The 22,486-nt window shown below is 58.0% G+C and overlaps 1 protein-coding gene across 1 annotated transcript; it reads left to right on the forward strand.

Moving 5' to 3' along the window:
- Nucleotides 1–1,790: 1,790 nt before the first annotated feature.
- Nucleotides 1,791–20,065, forward strand: ALS2CL (ALS2 C-terminal like). Its single transcript, XM_079712282.1, has 25 exons — nt 1,791–1,899; nt 2,669–2,867; nt 3,199–3,264; nt 3,711–3,876; nt 4,379–4,510; nt 5,216–5,335; nt 6,777–6,835; nt 6,979–7,045; nt 7,490–7,686; nt 8,769–8,834; nt 9,267–9,365; nt 9,456–9,617; nt 10,352–10,463; nt 11,587–11,664; nt 12,501–12,631; nt 13,830–14,003; nt 14,158–14,254; nt 14,419–14,576; nt 15,165–15,233; nt 16,153–16,326; nt 17,553–17,595; nt 18,426–18,487; nt 18,595–18,744; nt 19,038–19,134; nt 19,554–20,065. The coding sequence occupies exons 1-25, from the start codon at nt 1,797–1,799 to the stop codon at nt 19,632–19,634; spliced, it is 2,862 nt and encodes a 953-aa protein (XP_079568408.1). The 5' UTR covers nt 1,791–1,796; the 3' UTR covers nt 19,635–20,065.
- Nucleotides 20,066–22,486: the final 2,421 nt, after the last annotated feature.

Consider the following 22,486-nt stretch of genomic DNA (forward strand, 5'->3'; position numbering starts at 1 on the left):
CTCACCCTGATCTGGTTCCTAGTCTGTACCTCCCATCCTGGCTGCACCCTCCCCCCCTCCATCTTTAGCTGGTGTCCTCACCTCTCAGCTCAGATCCCGACAGACTGCCAGCTGAGGGTGGAAAGGTCACTTCCCAAAGGGTCTTTCCATTCCACCAGTTTCTGGAGATACGGGTGAGGGTCAGATGGGCCCAGGCCGCACTTGCTGTACCCCTGACTCCTTGGCTGTGTTGTCCTGGTATGTCTGAGCTGACTTGGAGCAACCCTCCCCCAGTCCTCCACAGGGGGCTGGGGCTGCTGCAGGGGGCCAGCAGAAAGAGAAGGCTGCAGTTGGGTGTCCAGCCATTTCTCCTTCCTGCTTCTCCCTCCCAAGGCCTCGCCCTCCTGAAGCAACAACAGCAGGAAAGGTGGGGCAGGAATGCCTGGGCCTGGGCCCTTGGCCAGAGTTCTGAGGTACTCATCTCACTCTGCCCCAGAGCCAGTTCCCTGGGAATTGTAGTCTCTGTCAGGGGCCTGGAATGCCCTCTGGTGTCTTTGGGGTTGGGTGGGGAGGGATGAGACCCCTTCCCATTTGGTCCTTTGGGTCTGTCTGTATCACCTCATATTATGTCTACAGCCCCACCCAGGTCAACCAACTCAGAGCCTCAGAGTGTCACAGTCGGAGAGAGGCTGAGTCTGAGGGTCTGGGGTTAAAAGACTCTCTAATTCTCAACCCTGAGATGTACAGTCACGTAATCTGGGCAGATGACCTCCTTTGCCAGGTCTGGTAGGAGAGGGCTGTGTCTGATTGGAGGATGCAGCCTGGCTATGGGGGTGGGTTTGAACCCAGGCCCCTTGCTCCCCCTCCCTCCAGTCAGGAGGCTGCGTTCTCAGGTGATCCTGCTTTCTTGGAGGGTCCCGCTTTCCAGGGCAGGAGGTCCAAAGACCTGCCCACCCCCATGGCCCCCACGCCTGGAGTAGAACCTGTCCTGCAGGTTGCAGGGGGCCATGAAGTGTCTGGCTCCTGCCCACACTCACCTCACCCTCTCATGGCTTGGAATCATCTCCTCTGAAACTGTCACCAAGTCCGTGTCCCCAAGTCTGACTTTGAATCCCATCACTCCCCCACTCTGAGGCGCTCCATGGCTCCTCTGTTAGCCACTTAGGCAGCTCTTGGTGGGCCATCTGCAGAGCCTGGGCCTTCATGCCCATGAGCCTTTGCTCTCATGGTTCCCCCACCTGCATGCCTTGTCCTCCTCTCTGCCTCTTTATTTCTTGCCCATCCTTCATGGCTCCAGCAGGAAATTTCCCACTTCCCCCAGACCTCTCCTACATAGCCCTATTGGGTGACAGGGGGTCCTGAGCCATGGCCTTGAGATAAAGGCTGTGCTCCTCCGAGAGTATGTCCTTGTTTCCAGAGAGTCAGTGGAGAGAGGGCTAGGTCGGAGCACTACTAGATGTTACTCTGAGCCCTTGAGAGCCATGGTGGGTGTTTGAGCAGAGGAATGAGCAGGTCAGAGGGCTTAAGGAGCATCTGCCTTTTTGGTAAAAAATAGATGCTTCCCTTGGCAGTTCTGAGCCCTCTTTCCCACTCCTTCAGGCTCCCCTCAGCTGGGCCCAAGTGGAGCATGAGCAGGGGTCACTGGCCAATTCAGAAACTCCCCTTTGGGGTGACATGGGCTCCTTGCTCAGTTCTGAGGTAGGGTGGTCATGGGCCTTGCTTTTGGGCATATGGCCTGAGAGGGCACCCTGCTCCCATGGCTGCTATTCGCTCTAATCTGTGCTTGGTTCTCAGGCCCTGAGTCTGGCACCCTGGCCATGTGCAGCCCTGAGGAGGCAGCCCTGCTGCGGCTGGAGGAGGTCTTCTCAGCCACACTCGCACGCATCAACAGCTTTGTCCTCCAGCCCCTTCTGGAGGCCGGTGAGTTGAGGGGAGGGTGGGGGCTGCAGGAACCGTCCTAGGGACAGGAGTCCTCCCTTGTTGGACCTTCTGAGCTACAGCTTTCTCAGCTGCAAATGGGAGCGGTGACATTTGGTGTGGGTGTCTTCGGATGGATCCAGGGCCCTCACCCCCAGTTGCTGGCTGCTTCCTTCTCAAAGGGACCCCAGGGAACCAGGCTGTGAACCCCATTCTAGCCCAGACCTGCTGTGAATGGAGACGATGTTCCATCTCTCCCAGGGCACAGGCCTGGATTCTCTGCCTGAATTCTCATCTTGCTTTCACCCAGGGCATGACTGGAAGGCAGGCTGCCCGGTTTACAAAATGACCTTGGGCAGGTGCCTTCCTCTTGGGGGCTGTGTTGGTGCATCTGTGAATGGCAGGAGACTACAGGACCCTATGGACTCCACATTCTGGACCTGAGGAAGCTCTGAAACTCAGGGGGAATTCTTGTACTTGGTGGCCCTAGGTCATCAGTGCTGTCCCTGTTTAGTGAGGAGGTGGACACGTGCCCCTGTTGAATCCACAAGGGTGCTGCCCACTGCTGTAGCCTGCCCATCCCTTGCTGAGCTCAAGGGGGCACATGGGCTTCCAGTTCTGTCCCAAGGACCCCAGGGATGTGGGACCCTAGCTGCAGCTCCAGGGCTAGGGGTGCTGCTGCCCCTCGGGTGACCACCCAGGGCCTCTGCGTGCTGCCTGGAAGGCGGAGCGGCCCTGTTCCCCTCACAGTGTGCTTGTGCTCCTGCCCCAGCTCCAGAGCCCTCAGATCCCTGGGGCAGAGAGTGCCTACAGCTCCTGCAGCAGCTGCACAGGAGCTCCCAGCAGCTGTGGGGGGTGACGGAGGAAAGCCTGCACTCACTGCAGGAGAGGCTGCGCCACCCAGACTCCATCAGTCTGGAATCCCTGCTGCTGCTGCACAGCGCTGAGCGTGTCCTGCAAGTCCACGTGGAGTAAGATAGCCGAGGCGGGGCTGGGGCTGGCACTGGGACTCACCTGGGTCAGGGCTTTGGCAAAGGTCTGGGTTCAGCCCTGGGTTTGGGAGTTAGCCTGGTGGCAGGCTCAGGCACCCCAGATCTGAGCCTGGTGGCCTCCCAGGGAAAAGAGACTTTGAGTTAGAATTGTCTACTTGGGTCAGTTAAGACTCAAGGTAACCAGTGCCCAGAGCCAGGCCCTCAGGGCTGCAGCCACTCAGTGGGTGGGATCTGGGGACACCAGAAGGGCAGGGGTTTGGGTCTGGAGCTGAGGGTTGGGCTTGCTGGGTGTCCCCTGTGCTACCTACAGGTACATCAAGTCCTACACAAGCTGCGTGGCAGTGCAGGCCTTTCAGAAGGCAGTAAAGAGGAGGAGGTGAGCACGGAGTGCTGCAGTGGGCCTCTGAGTTGGGGGTGTCTGGGAGGGAGGGCTTGGGGAAGCCTCGTCCCCAGAGCAGTGAGTGTCACAGCCCGGGACTCATCCTGAGCAATCCTGGCTCTAGCAATTACACGCTGATCCACACTGAAGAGAGGGAGGGAAGCCTAGTGAGGCTGTGAGCAGAATCCATATACCAACTAACAGGAGTGACCCTGGGGTGAGGAAGCATTCCTAATTGCTACTCAGGGTGGGCTTTAATCTCTGAGATACTGCTACCAAATCTCCAAGAGGGTCACTCAGCCACTGTTTTTCTGATGGGAGAGAGGTTTGGGGTCTGGGACTGGTCCTGGGATCTGGGGGATTAGCCAGGGCAAGGGGGCAATGGTGGCAGGTGTGGGAACAGAGGAGAGAGTGAAGGGATGTGCGGCCCTCCCTCCACTCAGCGAGTACTGGCAGGGCCAGCGGAAGGCGCTGCGGCAGCTCCTGTCGGGCATGAGCTCAGAGGGCTCGGTGGGCACAGTGCTGGTCCAGGCTCTCCGCCAGCCACTCGCCCATCATGTGCAGCAGTGCGTGCTCCTCCTGCTGAGCCTCGGGGACACTGTCGGGGAGGTAGGTAGCAGGGGTGATGGGGAGTGGGGGGCAATTGCTGGTTATCAGGCCTGTCTCCCATGGGGAAGCGGAGGGATGGGAGAAATGGGCCTCTGGCTCAGGGAACCTGCCTACTCAGGAACCCTGGTTTGAGAAGGACCTGGCCATGCCTTGGGGACATGGTCTTGTTCTGGGGGGTTTGAAGGGACATGTCCTTGCCCTGGGGTATCTGAGGTACATGGCCCTGCCCTGGTGGAGCCAGCAGAGACCCAGAGAACAGATGTAGAATCATGTACTGGGTGTGAGGACACATGGCCCAGCCCCAGCTGGGGGAGTCATCGAATGGTCCTAAATCCCCTGGAAGCATCCTCCTACTACCAGAGGAGGGGCCGGCAGGGAGAAAAGGGAAAACTTAGACCCAGACCTCCTGACCTGCTGGGGCCAGGCCAGGGCTGGGGCAGTCATCACAGGCTGGGAGAGGATTCTGATAATACCCCACCCCAGCTGCTCTGTCCCCCTGCAGCGTCACCCCACCCGGGAGCTGTTGGTGCACGCAGCCACCGTCTTTGGGAACTTGCAGTCCTTCATGAGGCAGGAGCTGGACCAGGCCATGGCCACGCAGGCCCTCTGGCACACTCTGAGCAGTCGGCTGCGGGTGAGTTCGAGGCCTGAGGGGCAGTGAAGGAAGGGGTTGCCGTCCGGCAGGGGCCCGTTGGGTAGCTTGAGCTGCCTGCTGCATGCTCCATGCCTCAGCTTCCCCACCTGGGTTGGGGGGCAGTGGCTAAAGCAGGTGTCTGTGATGTTCCCCTGTCCAGCCATCCTCGCCCATTTGCTGAGCACCTCCTGGGCTGGGATGTGAGCTTCTGGCTCTGGGGAAGAGTGGTCAGCAGAACCGACCCTCTCTCCTGGGATGTCACTGAATGATTGCACCCCCGAGTCACTGCCTGTATTGCCCCTGCAGGAGGGAAAGTCCCCTGTGCTCTGACAGGGCGTGACAGGCTTGGGGCCCAGTGCAGCAGAGAATTAGGAGGACAAGTGAAGGGGACAGGAATTGCCAGAGAGAGGCAGGGATTGTAGAACCCTGGGTGAGAGTTGATGGGGGCTTGGCTGGGGCCGTGGCCTGAGATGGGGTGGAGGAGGACAAAGTAAGGCTTCAAGAGAAGTTGTGCTGTTCTGCTGGGTATAGCCAGGAACGAACCCCCCCACCTTGGAGCCCCAGTGCCCATCACTGACCTGGGAGCCTCCAGGAGATGCTCAGAGTGTTGGGGGAGGTGCCTGGGGCAGAGGCGGGCAGTGGACTGGCCAGCAGCATCCAGGACAGAGGTCCCTGAGCCTTGCACCTCCCTCCTCGCCTCACCAGGATGTGCTCTGTACCCCCGCTCACCGGCTCTTGCAAGACAGCCAGGACATACCTGTGACGGTCACCCCGCTGAGGGCAGAGCGTGTGCTGCTCTTTGATGATGCCCTTGTCCTGCTACAGGTAGGGTGGGGCTGGCCAGAGGTCTTGGGGTCACAGTGGGGGTCTGGGGGCTGGTTGAAAAAAGGAGTAGGAAAGAGACATGTGGCTGGGAGCAAGAACTTGGGCCTGGGGAGGTGATGGGGGCGGAAAGGCAGAGTGCTAGGGTGGGGGCAGCAGGTGGAGCCGTCCCTGAAGGAGTGTGGGCTATGGAGAAGGGCTCTTCCAGTCTCAACTCTCCACAGCTGGTATCCCTGTTGAATGTCTTCACCTCAGTTTCCTTATCTGTAAAGTGGGACAGTTGTCAGTTTGTCCTTCTGCAGATGGCAGACAACTCCTAGTTCTCTTCCTCCAATAGGAGAGGAACCTCAGACAACGGTCATAGGTGGCCCATAGTGGCTGAGGAGGGCTGCGTGAACCATTCAGGGCACATGCAAGGCTTCTAGAGAGGAGTTCCATGTAGCAGCAGTGCCCGGGCTCTCGGCATTACAGAAGTCAGGAGGGAGCCAGTACTAGGGTTTGGGATTTGTTATGTGGCCCATAACCTTGGCTGTGCCTAGTTCCCCCGAACTTGTATTGCCCTTGTGATAGCCAGAGCACTGTCTTCTCTATCCCCCTAGAGTGTCAGCCTGGAACTCCCCTGCAGATAGGGAGGCTGAGGCCTAGAAGGGATGCTACTTGCCCGTCCAAACCTGTGTCTCCTGAAGCCTGGTTTTGGGGTTTAGATTCAGTTTGAGTTTCCCTCCACTCCCGATTTCACCCTCTGTGCTCCAGGTGCACTGACAAGTTACTGTCGCTAAAAGGTGCTGAGCCCTTTCCCACCTCGGGACCTTGGCACGTCCTGTTGTCTGTGCTGGACCCTCTCTTGTCCTGACCCATGTCTGGCACACTCCTCCTCCCCTTCAGGCCTGGGCCTGGTGCCGCTTCCACCTGTGTCTGTTGCCAGGCGAAAGGTCACTCTGCAAAATCTTCCAGAGGAAGGGAGGTTTGGTCTGTCTCTCAGAGCAGGGATGACATTCCAAGTAGAAGGAACAGCACATGCAAAGGTTCAGGCTGAGGAGAATTTGTGGCAAACTGGAGGAGGCCCGGGCAGTGGAGGGGAGTGGTCTGTGTGATCTCAGGTGTCAGGCTCAGCCGTAGGGACCTTAGGGAGGTTTCCAGCAGGGGCTAACAAGATCCACGCTGCATTTCCAGAAGACCCCTCTGAGGGCCCTGATGGAGCAGAATGTAGGGGTGCGGGAGGCTGGTCCTGGGTTTGTGGCCAGGCCCTCGGGTGGGAAGGGAGGTGGAGGAGCTGCCCTGGAGATGGGGAGCCGGCAGGGGTGGTGTGGGACTCAGTGCTGGGCGTACCGCACTGAGCATGCTGGGGACACCCAGCGGTGTGCCAGCGAGCTGCTGCTTGGGAGCAAGGCCAGACCAGAGAATAGGTGAGCGTCTTGCCCACCTGTTCCCCCTCTTCTTCCAGGGCCACAGTGTCCACACCTTTGATCTGAAGCTGGTGTGGGTGGAACCTGGGCAGGACGGGTGAGCACCCCCATCCAGTGACACCCCAGGCCTTCCCTCCCTCTACCCCATGTAACCTGCCCACCCCAGGGCTCTGACTTGGGCCCGCCCTCAGCACCCTCCTGGACAGAGCTGGAGCCTACTCATCAACTCCATCTGTCTAGGTGCATGTTTCACCTCCTCACTCCTGAGGAAGAGTTCTCCTTGTGCTCCAAGGACCCGCAGGGCCGGGTGAGTGTGGGCGGACTGTGAATTCGGGGAGTGGGGTCAGGGGAGTGAGGGAAGGCGACAGGAAGGTAAGGGGAGGGCACAAGTATACAACCCTGGAGGCTCGTTGGGAACGTCAAGCCTCTGGAGTCATGGTCAGAGTGAGTCAGGGGTCAGCCTGGGCTCAGGCCTCAGAATGCCGAAGAGAACAGGTGTTTTTCTCTGTGAAGCCAGAGTTGGGGCCTGTTTGAAGGTTCTGTTTGGCCTCTCTGGGCAGGCCCGAAGCTGCAAACAAGTATTCAGGTCTGGATGATGCCCCAGGGAGCAGTACAGGAGCTGTTGGAGGTCCCCACAAGTGATAAGAGTGGGGTGTGGGTAGGGTGATACCTGATGCCGCCCCAGGAGGCTTCCTAGAGGGGCTGCCTCCAGCAGCAGTGGCCTGTCCTGTGTTTCCCTGTCCCCCCGCAGGTGGTCTGGCAGTGGAAGGTCACCCAGGCTGTGTGCCAGACCTTGCGTGGGAAGAAGGACTTCCCGGTGCTGGGGGCGGGCCTGGAGCCTTCTGAACCCCCCACCTGCCGCTGTGGAGCATACACCTTCCGTGCGGAGGGCCGCTTCAGCCAGGCCACCTATGAGGGCGAGTGGTACTGGGGCAGGCCCCATGGCAAGTGAGTGACCGAGGCTCTGGGCCAAGCAAGGCAGGGATCCTCCTGGGAGCCTGAGGGGCAGACAGGACCCATATGGACCTAATTGCCTCGGGGCATGAACCAAAGGCTGTTACCCCCTGTGGTGAATTCTGTTTGTCCCCCAGAGTCTCTCTTAAGTCCTCTTGGATAGGACCTGGCCCACTGTAGGTTTGTGCCAGATACAGTCTTGATGACAGTGAGGCTACCGAGTGTGGGGCAGACATCAGGAAGCCGACCTGCAGGGCCCACGGTTACCATTCTGTTCTCAGGCGGGTGGAAGAAAACTTTCGTGTCTACATAGCATTGTCTGGTGGTGGTAGAAATGTTTTGCAGACATTCTGTCTTCATCAGTCCTTACAAGAATGCTCTGGGGGAGTGTTATCACCCCCTTTAGGTGATAGGTGCAGAAGCTGAGGCCCAGAGACTGGCATGACTTTCCCCAGGCCTTAGGGCAGGTTCTAGGGTGAACCTGGCCTCAGTTGCAGGTCGACACGACCCCACAGGCAGATAGGCTTTTGAAGAACATGGCCCCAACTTGTGCTACAGCTGGCAAAACCAAGGCCCAGAAAGCAGAAAGGACTCGCCAAGTTTACGCTTGCAAGCATTCCACTTGTTTCTGATACCCTGCCTGCTTCCGGAAAGGGCTTGAGGAAGCTTATGAACAAAAACACAGAAAAAACAATGCTGTGTCAGAAGAGGAGACAAGGATGGTAGAAACCCCACTGACTAGCACTTGGCTTGAGCTTGAAGGTTAGCTCTGAGCTTCTTGTTGGTCAAGGGAAAAAGGCAACCTGGATGCTTCCAGAGCTCTCCCTGCTGGGTGTGGAGCGTACTCTGTGAGGCTGCTGGGGCCATTGTGCCAGGAGTAGAGAAGGGCTGAGAGCCCATGTGGGGTCATAAAGCTCTGAGAAGAAGACCGAGTTGGGGCAGAGTCCAGTCCAAGGGGGATCGAGGCCTCGGAGAGAGTCTGCAGCGGAGGCTGGCTGGGGGTCTTGTGTGTGTTGAAGGTCTGGTGGGTCTGATGCCCATGGACCTGATGCCCGTGGACCTTGACTGTGTTACAGGGGAACCCTGAAGTGGCCAGACGGGCGGAATCATGTGGGGGATTTCTGCCAGGGCCTGGAGCATGGGTAAGGCTGGGGCTGACACGGGACTGTGTGGTGGGCAGGCAGGGAGTGGTTTCCACCCCTCTCCACTGTCACCAGCCTGGCCCCATCCTACATTCCCAAACCTCAAGCAGAAACTTGGAGGCCATGTGGTCCAGCTCCACTCATTGTCCTAAAGGGGAAACTAGGCCTGAGGAGGGGGGCAGGTCATGGAGGGAGTGGTCCAGGGCCAGAAGGCCCTCCCAGAGTGCATGGGGGTTGGGGTGGAGATGGGGTGTCCTGAGGGGCCCTTGGGAACAAGATGGGGCTCAGCACCTCTCAGATTCTCCCCATCATCTGAGAAGGCCCCTTGGAAGAGCAGGGACACTCCTGGGCATGGAGGGGGTGTGACAGGTGTCTTGGGCCAGGGCTGTGGCTCCAGTGCTGACTTCCCTCCCTGCCCACCCACACTGACAGCTTTGGCATCCGCCTGGTGCCCCAGGCCTCCGAGGATAAGTTTGACTGTTACAAGTGCCACTGGCGGGAAGGCAGCATGTGCGGCTATGGCATCTGTGAGTAAGTGACCCTTGGCCTGATGGTAGGACAGGCTCGTGGGACAGGCTCGTCCTCTGGGAGGCAGGGCCAGCCATTGGTGACCCTCCGCAGGTACAGCACCAGCGAGGTGTACAAGGGCTACTTTCAGGAAGGCCTGCGGCATGGATTTGGGGTCCTTGAGAGCACCCCGCAGACCCCTCAGCCCTATAGGTACACGGGCCACTGGGAAAGGGGCCGGAGGAGTGGCTATGGCATTGAGGAGGACGGCGACAGGTGAGTGCTCGGCAGCCCGCACCAGGATTGAGGGGCAGAGAGGGCCCTCACAGACCAAATGCCTCAGGGCACGGGGTCCCTGTCATCACTGGGTCCATTCTGTCTGTCCCCCAGAGTCTCTCTGAGGCCCCTCACTTGCTTTCCACTCCCTCGGTTGTTGCTGAGGCTCAGGATGAGGGACCCCGACCTTGACTGCAGGTGCCCCCCCACTCTGGCCCCTCCCTACGCTTTCAGAGAGGAGTTTCTGACCCTCTGATCTGGTCCTATCAAAGGATCACAGCCCTTCCAGGCTCTCTGGGCTGAAACAGAGCCCAGTGTCCTTGGCCTGACATTTGAGGCCTTGCCTGCTCCTCTGACCTCATGCCTGCTATGCCACCTGTGTACCCCCTAGCCTTTTAGACCACTGAACATCCCCATGTATCTGTCGTACACTGCTACCTCAATGGCTTTGCATATGTTAAATGGCATCCTTACTCCATCTGTCCTTCCTGCCACCTCTCCCGGGAAGCCTGCCAGGATGCCCTCCCCCAGGCAGGCTCCCTTCCTCCTCCACCCTCGTTCCTCTTGCAGGTCCTCACCTCACCTGCCCTATGTCTGACTTGAGTGGATTCAGGCCATCTCATTGCTCCTTATCTGACCCCTGCCCCCCACCCCGGTCCCATGCCAGCAGAACACACAGAAGGTGCATGGGAACAATTCTGATCCAACTCTGGCCCTACTCTCTCCTCCCCCAGGGGTGAACGCTATATTGGCATGTGGCAGGCTGACCAGCGCCATGGCCCAGGGGTCATGGTCACCCAGGCGGGTGTCTGCTACCAGGGGACCTTCCAGGCACACAAGATGGTGGTGAGTGCAGTGACCCACGTGTGTCCTGAGCTACCGTTTCCCTGCTCTGGGGGGCTCCAGAGCTGAACTGAGACTGGTCAGGGGTGGATGGGGCAGGAAGCGGGGTTCCGACTTGCTAGAGGGAGCCAGAACCTGGGCAGGAACCCAGTTCTGCCACCTACCTACCCTGGCCTTGGCCAAGTCCCTGCCCCTCCCAGCCTCAGTTTTCCCATCAGCAGCTCAGGTGAACTACTTATCGTAATGACTCACTAAAATAGCAACAACGAAGTGCATAGTAATGAGGATGCCAGCAGCCTCTACTACCCATGTTTATAGACCCCTAACTGGGTGTCTAAGCTCTGGGCCAAGCCTCCCAACATGATCTCGTGGGATCCTCCCAGTAGCCCTGGGGTCATGTTATTGTCCCTAGTGTAAAAGTGACAAATGTGAGGCTCAGAGAGGTCAGAGAACCTGCCCACTGTCGCATTCTGTTGAGTGTCAGAACTGAGGCTCAAGCCCAGGTCTCCCACGCCCGGGCATAGCCCTCACCTTCTGCCTCACCCACACCCTGCCAGGTGCTTGGCACATAGTGAGGCTCTGGCCTGATGGCTGTTACTGATATTGTGGCTTGTTTGTTTATCTACACTTTGTCCTGGAAAGGATTGAAGGAGGAAGAAAAGGTAAGAATAGGCACATAAAATAGATTCAGAAATAAGTAGAACACGAATTGTATCCCATTTGGTTCTGAGCTTCCGGGCAGCCAATGCAGCACAGGAGCCTGATCAGCTCCACTGTCCCCGGGGTCAGTGACAGGGAAGTGGGGATGGTTCAGGAAAAGCCCAGTACTTCCTGAGCTGTAGGTGGGAAGGAAGGGTCCCCCAGGAGGCTTCTTGAGAGAGGCTGCTGGAGGGGAGGAGCCAGGTCCCAGTATGTCGGTCAAGGTAACCCAGGGTCGAGGTCCATGGGCCTTGTGCTCAGTGCTCAGAAGGCCAGGGGCTGGCATCCCACCTAGGCACAGTCCTGGGAGGTATGGCAGGGCTCAGGACCCTTCTGCCCATGGGTCACTGCCCACCTCCCCTCCCCACCGCCAGTCTTCTGGCCCTTCCTAACCCACTGCTCCTACCCTCCCCGCTTCCTTCCCTAGGGCCCAGGGATCCTTCTCACTGAACATGACTCCTTGTATGAGGGCACCTTCACCAGGGACCTGACCTTCGTAGGAAAGGTGAGAGCCACTGAGACCTTACTCCATTCCCTGCTGAGACCTTGACTGGGGTCTGTAATCTCCCTGCTTGGATCCAGGGCTGAGGGTAGGTAGAGCAGGTAAGGGAGGGCCTCTCCCATCTCCACTACATCTAGGGGGTGGGTACAGTGACCATTCCCTGCTGTGGAGGTGTGATTTGATCAGGTGTGAGTCAAGAGGGGATAGGTAGGCTTGCCTTGGGTGCAGAGGGTGCTGGTGGTCTCCTGGCTGTGTCCCCTCCTGGCCCCCAAGATAGGGATCCACCCCCTCCACCACCACCATCAGTGCCTTGGGCAGGTGCCCCTGGAGGCATTGTCCTTCAGTATGTTTCTGCCTGAGCTGACCTCGCAGAAGGCAGTTGTATCCCTGCTGGGGCCTTTGGAAATGTGGGGGCTATTTGACTGGCGGGTACTATGGCATCTAGTGGATGGAGACTAGGAATGCTGTGAATGGAACAGTCCCATGCAGCAAGGAATTGCCCCTCCTCAAGGCCGGTAATACCTCATGTCCTCCCGAGGCCTCTGCTTACTTCTGGACCCAGTGGTGGTCCTCCCCACTCTGACCTGTGAGTCCCTTCTCTGTCTCCCTCGCCGTTTCCTGCCTCAGATATGAGCCCTTTGGTGGCGGGCACAGGCAGGGGCTCCTGCAGGGGTCGAGGATTATGAGCCCCTTGGGGTGGGGCAGATTGAATGGATGGTGGGAAGGCCATCCATCAGTTTCTATTCTCTGTGACCCGGGATGGACAGGCATGAGGCCTGTCATGATGGGATGGAGGGGCAGCTGGACAGACATCCCTGCATCTGTCTCCTGGCTTCCAGGGCAAGTTCACCTTCCCTAATGGCTTCACCCTGGAGGGCTCTTTTGTCAGTGGGGCAGGGAGAGGACTGCATACCCAGGGTGTGCTGGACACAGCTGCCCTCCCTCCAGATCCAGGCAGTACCTGCAAGAGGTGAGAGACTGACCCTCTGGCCTGTGTATTCTGAAGCCTTTCTGGGGGGTGTGTCTGTGTGTGTCTATGTTTCTACCCTAAAGGCTCAGGTCTCATTAGAACGGCTTTTCTGTACCTCCTCTTAGCTCTTTGGAGAGTTCAGAGAGCTCAGGTCACATAACCCTTGTCAGAGACTCTTGGAATTAAGGGCTATGTGACGGTAACTCCACATGCCACAGAACTGGAGAAAAATACTATGTGTAGGCTTTGCTTAGACCCTGCTTTTTTTCTAGGAAGGGTACAAGACAGTTTATGAAACAAAACAAACAAGAATAAGATAGAAAATTAAAGTGTCAGTTGAGCTTACAAGAAAGGGAGGTGCAGATAGGCCTTATAATCAAGCATTAGCCTGGATCTGAGTTCCCTGGCAGCCAGGGTAAAGAAGGAAACTTACTAAGTGGAATCACTGTCCCTATCACGGGGTATTTGAGAAGGGGATGGACTTCTTCTCTATGGGGACAGGGTTCTTCCTTGGAAAACCGTGGTTCAAGTGGTGACTCTTACTATGTCTGTTGAGGTGTGGGTGGTGGTTCTAATGGTGCCAGCCAGCATTTCACATGTTGATTACTTGACACATTGTCCCTGCATGTTTCTTTTCCCTGACAGCAGGAGCTAGAAGTGGATGGCAAACCCTAGGGGTGTGAGCCCGGGTCAGGTGCAGGTGTAGGAAAATCTATGAGCATGACATGGGAGAGCAGTGCTCCATTAGACACTGCACCAGACACACACACTGCCAGACCCCTAAGCCTATTGGCTGAGACAGGATCAAGCTCAGGAAGGACCCAGGTGTGGTAGGAGGGAGAGCGGGGTCCCGTGGCGGGGGAATCCTGGGATTTGGGCCCTGGTCTCTCTTAGGCCAAGACCCCACTCTCTGGACTTGGCCTTCAGCTCTCCAGATCTTTCTGTTTCTTTTCCAGTGCTCTGTGTGCCCCTGTCTCTTTTCTCTACCATGGAGTAGATTCTCTCTGACCCTTCTCTGCCTCTCGTTTCTCCTCCTGGAGCCTTGGAGGTCAGGCCGCTCTGCATCCCCCGCTCCACCCACCCAACCTGGGCCCTGACTCTGGGCCAGGCTGGATACCCCCACCTCTCCAAGGGCTGGACAGGGTCCTGCCCAGCTTGGCTCCATCCCTATCCATGTCCCCCACTGCCTCCATCGCAGGCAGCTGGGCCTGGGCGTCTTCCCCGTGGAGAGCCGCTGGCAGGGCATCTATGGCCCCTTCCAGGACTTTGTTCAAGCCGGCTGCCCTGGAGACCTGCAGGAGGCCCTGCTGGGCTTCCACGTGCAGAGCTCAAGGGAGCTGCGCAAGTCCCAGGAGTACCTGTGCTGTGAGAGGTAAGGCCCAGGCATGCGTGGGCGTGTGCACCCATAGGGCATCCAGAGCTCAGTGTTGGGGTCAGTGGGCTCTGAGTGGGCCAGGGGAGGAAGGCTTCCCAGAGAGGGCAGGCCTGGGCGTGGGTGAGAGATGTGTGTGTGTGTGGTGCCCCAGGACCCACCCCGAGGACCACGCAGGCAGAATGGAGGACATCCTGGAGGAGCTGCTGCAGCACCGGGCGCCCGAGGCCCTGCAGCAGTGCCTCAGGAAGGTAAGGGCTCCAGGGGAGGGTGCTGACCAGAGGGGAAGGCCTGCCTGTGGGCCCTTGCTGAGAGGGCCTCGATGCTCCCATCTAAGAAGCGGGGTCTTGCGTGGGCATGCTGTGCTCCAGCCCACGGTGCTGAGTATCTCTTTGTTGCCTTTGCACCTGCCGAGGCCCTGAACAACTCTCTGCATCCCCTGGGAAAGCTGCTCCGGACTCTGATGCTGACCTTCCAGGCCACATACTCGGGCATTGGGGCCAATAAGCACCTGCAGGGGCTGGCGCAGGAAGAGGTGAAGCAGCACGCCCAGGAACTCTGGGCCGCCTACAGGTGAGCTTGGTGGCACATGGGGACAACCACTGCCTTGTGACCCCAGGGCGGGGGGTGGGGGGAGCTCTGCCCTTTCCAAGCATCAGCTTTGCCTGGTGCCCTGGGTAGGAAGGGTGCCTTTGCCTTGGGTCTGGATCGAGAAAAAACAGAGGGTGGGTTGGTTAATATGCAGCTGGTGAGCATAGGGGTTAGAGGGTGGGGAGGTGATAGCAAGGCCTGACTGCAGCCAGAGTCCAAGCCCCAGCCAGGCCCTGGGCTAGCCCTGACCCCAGGAGCACTCTAACCCCACTGCAAGCTGAGCCTGACCTGGGCTCAGACACCACCTCCTGTCCTGTCCCAGCTGAGCTGTGACCTCATCAAACACTATAAACTGAAACTTTAGATGCTGCAGTTAGTTCTGTTGTTGGGTTCCAGGACACTCAGGCAGACATCCCGTACTCCCAAGCTCCTCACTGCTGGGGTTTGGGCCACTGAGCTCTGCAGGCCTCAGGCTCCATGGTTCTGGGGGTGGAGCCCACCTGCCTGGCCTTTGGTGACTCCCATTCTGTGGGAGATGGCAGCCATGCCACCCCTCCCTTTGGTTTGCAGGGGTCTGCTGCAGGTTGCCTTACAGTGCAAGGGCCAGGCCCCAGAGGAAGATGAAGATGCAGAGACAAGGTGACTGCCCCCATTAGGTCTGTGGGGTTCTCTGCCCTGGTGCAGCCAGGCTCAGGTCCTGGGAGTCCTTATACCTTTGCTTCTGGGCCCTCCTTTCAGGGGAAAAGGGTATTTCTTGGGAAATGTTAAGGGTTCATGCTATTGATCAAATATTGTTCATTGACCATTCAAGAATCAGAGTGATCCATGACCTCTCTTCCTTGAGCAACCTGGGGAGGGGCACCGTCACAGTGCATCAGATCCATCTTTGTTCTAAACATGTTATCCCACCCTCATCTCTTGGGTGTATGGAGGGTGAGCAGCTGCCTCAGGCACCTCCTTCTCCCTGTGCACAGATGTGGAAACTGAGGCCTGGCAGGGGCTGAGCCTGAGGTCACACAGAGCAGGAATTAAGTGGGTCATCAAATCTGTCTCCCCAGTCCTCCAAGGCCAAACCTTACAATTTGCCTTCAGATTCAAGGCCCAGAGATCCTGATCAGAGAGGTCTTTCTGTTACTGCATTGCAGGAGGCATGGGAAATGGGGTTAGACATTAGGGAGAACTTCCCCCTGAGTCCTAGGAAGCGCAGAAAACTAGGAGGCAGAACTGGACTAGCTTGGAACGGCTGCTGAGAGCTTTGTTGCAGGTCACTCGTCTATCAAGGCCCTGGTTTTGCTTTCAATCAAATGGGGATCAAAATTCTGCCTCAGCTGCCATATTGGTTCTCAAAGTCAAGTGAGAGCGTGAGGTAGTCACAGATGACAGCTGGTTGTGAAATGACTGAGAACAGGCTGGGAAGGGTTTTCCCCGGGATGGAGGAGGCTGGAGGCAGGAACACTGTGGTGGGACAAGGAGTTCTGTGGGCTCTTTGAGGGGCAGCCCAAGTAGATCCCCACGCCCACCCTGCTGACCCTGACCTGTCCTGGTGGCTCTCACTCAGGGACCTGCAGGTGCACAGATTGGTGCTACCCCTTGTCCTGCCCAGCTTCTACTCGGAGCTCTTCACTCTCTACCTGCTTCTTCATGAGAGGGAGGACAGCCTCTACAGCCAGGGCATTGCCAACCTTAGCCTCTTCCCCGACACCAAGCTGCTTGAGTTCCTGGACGTACAGAAGTAAGCCTCCCCACCACGACACGTTTGCCAGAGTTCTTGTGTAGCAGAGGGTACAAACCCAAATTGTCTTCAGCAAAAAACCGGGGAGGTTAATTGGCTCGTGTACCCATGAAGTTCTAAGGTGTGGCTGGATTCAGGTGTGGCTGGATCTGGGTGTCCAGCTGCATGATAAAGGAAGCAACTTCTCTCTTTCTCTGTTGGGCTCTCTGGCTTCCCCGTATGGTGACAAATATGGTACCAGCCACTCGAGGTTTATATTCTCCCAGCTCAGGCCCCACAGGGAGCTGGTGTCTCCTTCCCAACAGCTCCAGCAGAGCCTCTGAAGTTCCTCCCTGGCTTGGCTGGGGTCTTGAATGTGCCCCTGAATGCTGGCTGTGGCCCAAATTGGTCAGGCTGGCCTCAATATCTACCACTGGGGCTGGGGCAAGGTCACCTGCTCCCAGCCCTTGGACTGAGAGTGGGAGAGGGGAGATCCTCAAGGGGAAACTGAGGACTGTTCCGGAAGTAGGTCAGGGCCTCCCTTCCGCCCTCAGTCATCAAAATGTTCTTTCTCTCCATGCCCCTTTGATCCATTGATACTACCAGTGTTGAGGGCATGAACGTACTCTCTCCTCCCACACCTGGTTCCCTCTGTCTCAAGGTGATGGCGCTTCCCATTCCCCTTCCTGCCAAAAAACCTTGTTTCCCCTTCCGATGTGGTGAATGTTTCCTGTATCTGACCAGGCACCAGCCCAGAGACCTGGTTGTCCATGGCTTTGCAAGAGTCCCTCCTCCCCACCCCTCCTGCTGCCTCAGTGCCGCCTCCTCCATGCAGGCCTCCCTGCTCCATTGGCTCTACTTGCCTTGCGTGGCATCCCTACTTCTCACCAGCCTGGGCCAGCTCACTGAGCCCCTGGAGCAGTCTCCACCACTGAGCTCTCTGGCCTGACCCCCAGGACTTTGCCCAGGAGGGTCCCCTGGCCTGCAGCACTGCCCCCTGTCTCCTCATTGTGTCCCAGTCCCACTCGTGTTTTGGGGCTGCATGGAGGGCTGCCCTCTCAGGGAATCTCTCCTGCCCTCCTCTTGCCTGGGCTTCACACAAGCGTTCCCAGATGCCATTGTGCATCCCCTGCCCCTTTCCCCTGCTCAGCCCTCCTGGGGGACATGGAGGTACAGGGAATTTGCCCTCTGACCTCAGACCCCACACCCTGGTCCTGGCAAAGCTTCCCATCTTGCTTTAATTTCAGGCACCTGTGGCCCCTCAAGGACCTCACGCTGACGACCAATCAGGTGAGAGTGTGGGCCCATTACCTGCCCAGGAGAGGGAGGCCTGAGCCTGAGCCGGGCCCCCAGCTTTGCCCAGGCTTCCGAGCAGCTCTCTGTCTCATGCTCACTGGTCAGAAGCTGCATAGGCGGGTGAGGGAGGAGATGGCAGCCTTTCTGCACTGTTCTGATTTCCCGTGTGGGTGAGTGTACAGCCACAGTGACCAGGTTCAAGCATAGGTCCCACCCTTTTACTGGCTGTACGACCTTGGGTGAGATACTTGATCTCCGTGCCTCAGTTTTCCCATCTGTAGAAGTAGTCCCTGATGCAGTACTAGTACTACCTCATGTGATTGTTGTCGGGTGATGTGGGCCAAAACACAAGGGGCATTGGTTCTCAAAGTGTGTTTGCTGGATTGGCAGCATCAGCATTGTCTGGGAGCCTGTTAGAAAATCAGATTCTTGAACCCATCCCAGACCTACTGAGTCAGAAACTCAGGGATTGAACTTGGAATTTGTGTTTCAACAAGCCCTTGGACTCAAGAACCATTGACATAGAACTGGGCGGCACCCAGTGACCATTGACTGTTATGATTCTTATCTTCTTTTTCCATTTTGATCCTCCCAGCCTCCTGGAGACCATTTATCCCACTTTACAGTTGAGTAAACTGAGGCTTACAGTGGCTCTGTGACTTGCCCTGGGTCACTCAACCCTCTGGGCAGAGCTGGGCTGAAGCCAGTGATGGGGAAGGGGGTGGGTGGTGAGGGGCTCAGGGGCCAGCCCTGACCCTGGGAAAGAGGAGGTGACAGAGCTGGGGGGCTGCGGCCTCATCTAACCCACTCCCCCAACCATGCAGAGATACTCCCTGGTCAGAGACAAGTGCTTCCTGTCAGCCACGGAATGTCTGCAGAAGATGATGTGAGTCCACACCCCAGGGAGGGTGGGCGTGGGTGGCAGGAGTGTTGGGGCCCCTGGTTGGGACTGAACCTGAGGGCCTTGATCTGGAGCCAGCTACCCTGCTGCAGCACCACGGTGGACCCCCGGGAGAAGCTGGAGGTGCTGGAGAGGACATACGGGGAAATTGAGGCCACTGTGTCGCGGGTACTCGGCCAGGAGCACAAGCTGCCCATGGACGACCTGCTGCCGCTGCTCATCTACGTGGTGTCGCGTGCCCAGTGAGCCCCAGCTGGGGGTGGGCTGCAGGAGGTTCCCTTCCCACCCTGCCTACCCCCAACCAAGACATACTCCAAAGTCTTTGAACATGGGGGTTTATGGACACAGCCTTTTTTGGTACACATGGGGAAGCTGAGGCCCAGAGAGGCCCACCCAGGGTCCTATGGGTGCCAAACTCAGAGCAGGGACCACACCCCAGGTGTCCAGCCACCCAGGCCAGAGCTCCTTCCCGGCTGCTGGATGCCTGTCCCTGATAGGTCCCCTTTTCCCTCTCGTGGTGGCGGTGGTTCTCCAGAATCCAGCACCTGGGAGCCGAGATCCACCTGATCCGTGATATGATGGCCCCTATCCACACAGGAGGCCTGTATGACTTCTTGCTCACGGCCCTGGAGGTGAGGGACAGAGGCGGTGGGCCCAGGCAGAAATGCCCTGGCCACTGGGGCAGACCCCTTTCACCCCAGACACCATCACGGGGATGAGCTCAAATTGACAGCTTCTGTGTGTCTCCATGGGAAGGGTCTTCACAGAGCCACTGCTCTTGCCCTTGTTAAAAGGGGCTGGGTGGGGGTAGGTGGGCACAGTGCATCCCGGCCCTCGGATCCCCAGGGCTGAGTGTGTTCCAGGCTGCATCCCTGAGCACAATAGGAGAGGGAAGGACCCATTTCCTTGCAGACTGTGGCTGAGGGCTGAGTTGGAGACACGGTGGTCCAGGCCCGGGAGGTGGGTACACCCCAGTGTCAGGCCCTAGAACCTGTGCATGTGGCTGAAGCGGGCAGGCCAGCTGGCTTCAGCCTCGTCTCTCTCCCGCCAGTCCTGTTACGAGCACATCCAGAAGGAGGACATGAGGCTGCATCGCTTGCCCAGCCGCTATAACTCCAGGGAGCTGTGGTAGCTCAGCTTCTCCTGGACAAACCGCAGAGCTGAGAGGGGCCGCCGTGGAATTCCCGTGGAGTGAGCGTGGCCCACTCTGGCCCTTGTGGCCCACAGGACAGAAGGCAGGATGAGCCCTGGAGGTGGCTCTTGGGGGAGATGAGCGTTTAATTTCTCGCAGGGAGATGCTGCTGCTGTCCTGACTGGGAGGAAGGTGAGGGTGGTGGGTGGGGCCCCAGAGCTGGTGGCTTCCCCTCCCCCTGCCACTCTCCAGGCCAGCCTCGGATGACCTTCTTGACTTGCAGCCGCTCATGGACTGGGGGCAAGGAGCCCCTGGCCTCTCCTTGCCTCAACCTTGCCTCCAAGTTATTGAGCCTCTCTGGGCCTCAGTGTTACCATCTGTAAAATGGTGGACTACATGGTCTGTAAAGGGCCTTCCATCCATCTTGCTGACTTCTGGCGTCCTTCCGTAAGTCTGACTTTGGTCTGTTGGGCTGTAACTGAAGTTCTTGTGTCTGGGGTGGTGTCATTCCATTTCTCCTCTCCTGGTCAGAGGCTCCAAGCTGCTAGTGACGGCTCCGTTTATTGGGCTTTTTTCCCATGAGTTGTTTCCTGTGGACCTGCCTTCTTCCCGACTGCCCCAGGGCAGAGCTGGCCTCTCAGGGCTACAAGGCAGGAACAGCTCCAGCTCCACCCTGACCTGCTGGGTGGCCTCTGGCAAGGCCCTTCCCCTTGCTGGGTATGCAATTGAGAGCATGGGCCTGGGGGTCTCTGAACTACAGTCCGCATATCATGGCCGTGCTGGAGCAGGCTGGGGGCGGGGGAGGAAACTCACCTTGCGTGCCTCACTGCCAGCAGGTGCCAAGGGAATTACACACCTATGACCTCTGTGGGCCTGCGTGCAAGAGGGACAACGGAGGCATGAGGTTGGCCTATGCCCTGACCGATAAGCGCCTCTGGCTTAGGACCCCAACAGGAGTTGGGGAGGGAGGCACTGGGAGCTCCTTTGCTTTTGGGAGGGGAGGACTTTTATTTAAATAGTGGTTCTAGTGTGGAACCAAAAAACACAGAACTGGGTCTTGGGGCAGCTTCATCCCTGCCGGGCCTCAGTTTCTTCTCCCCACATGGAGGAGTTTGGGCCAGGTGGCCTGCAGGGGCTCCCCCTGCCCTAACAGGAGATGTGTGACAGTAGGCAGGGTGACTGTGTTCTGAAGTGGTCCAAGGGCAAAGCATGGGGAGAGGGTGGGTTTATGCAGGGGCGTAGCCCTGGAGGACAAGCTGGGCCTAGCTGTCAGGCCCATGCCTTGGACTGTAAGCAAATTGGGTCATACATCTTGCTCTGGGTGTGCCTTCCATAAAAAAACCCTGAGGGAGGCTCCAAGAAAGCCTGGGCCCAAGGCCGAATCCCCAAGGATTTAGCAGGGGGTGATCCAAGGACCCTCAGAGATATTGTGGGGCATTGAATGGAGAGACTGAGCTGCCTCCATGCACTGCTGCCTCCAGAGGAAGGGGTGGGGGTGAGCTTTCCCTGGCTGTTCCGCCAAATGTGGCAGCTTGAGTGGAGAAAGGTCCTGGGCTCTGGTTTTGCCAGACACTCCTGTGGTGTCCCCGCAGAGTCCCTGGAAGAGGGTTGAACTGAGGAAGGGTAAGGATATCCAAGCTGCCGTGGGCATGCACCTCACCCAGGACTATGGCAACTCTCCAGCAGTTGTCAGGTAGTTCTTGTCCCTTAACAAGTGACAACAGCCTTGCCCAAGGGCAGCCCTGGGTTGGTGCGATGCTGCAGCCTCACTCCAGAGAGCACCGCACACTCCCCGGCTCCATCAGGATCAGTGCATTCTCACTGCAGTGCAGATTCACCAGGACCTTTCACCCATCCTCTTGCTGGGCCTCCCCAACACCTACTGAACTGGGGCCCCTGGACAGGGCTTCAGGAGATTCCCGGGGCAGCTCAGGCTGTTGTGTCAGACCCTTTCAGCACAACCATAAAGCCAGCAGGGGCCTTCGAATTAGTGAGCGGATTGACAACTGAGGTCAGTTCTTCATTTACAGAAGAGATACCTGGAGCCAGGTAACCACCTGCCATGTGGGTGCCTGGGGAGGCTGATGGAGATGGTCACCTGCGGGCAGGCGAGTCCCCGCTCCAGTGATGGCCTCCCCCGGCTGCTGCAGGAGCCCCTTCGCTGCAGTGAGAGCACTGGTGTCCACTCTGTGAGTCTGGTTGGGAACCAGGAACTCTAATGCCTCGGGTGATCCAGCTGATGTCAAAAGCAGCCTCTGCCCTCGGTCTTTCTGGTCCCCATCTCTTCTCCAGGATGAGGATTCTGCTTTCAGCAGTGATCGTGAGGAAGTGGTAAAATTCTTCACAATCAATCTCAATCAGGACTTCATGATCACCAGGGCTAGAGAGGAGAGAGGCCAAGGGAGATGCTTTTCACTGACGGCATTCTGACAGGCTACAAAGAGCCACAGTGGCCCTGCCCTCAAGGGCCTGGACTTGGGGCTGAGAAAGGCAGAGACACCTGAGAGTTATTAAATGGCCTCTCAGTGAGCAGATGTGTCCGAGTCACACGGCCCAGCCCCCTGCTTTTCTCCCCCAGTGCAGCCCTGGTCCTGCTTGCAGTCTCTCATGCAACCTCTCAACCCCTGCTTCCCCCCCACCCTTTACTTCCCTTCAACAGTCAAACCTATCTGCTGCCACCTCCTGCTCCCCAGCTCCTGCGCCTCCTTGTTCTGTTCCCTAGAAATGTCCTCCTCCAGTGCCAGTGGGTCCCAGGCTGCTCCATCCTCGCAGGCCCAGCTCTCATGAAGCCCCGTGTCCCAGGGCAGGAGTCTCCCTGCTCCCCTCCAGGGCCCCTTCCCCGGCCTCATCAC

The sequence above is a fragment of the Hyperoodon ampullatus genome (genome assembly GCF_949752795.1).
Source record: "Hyperoodon ampullatus genome assembly, chromosome: 10".
NCBI lineage: Eukaryota > Metazoa > Chordata > Mammalia > Artiodactyla > Ziphiidae > Hyperoodon > Hyperoodon ampullatus.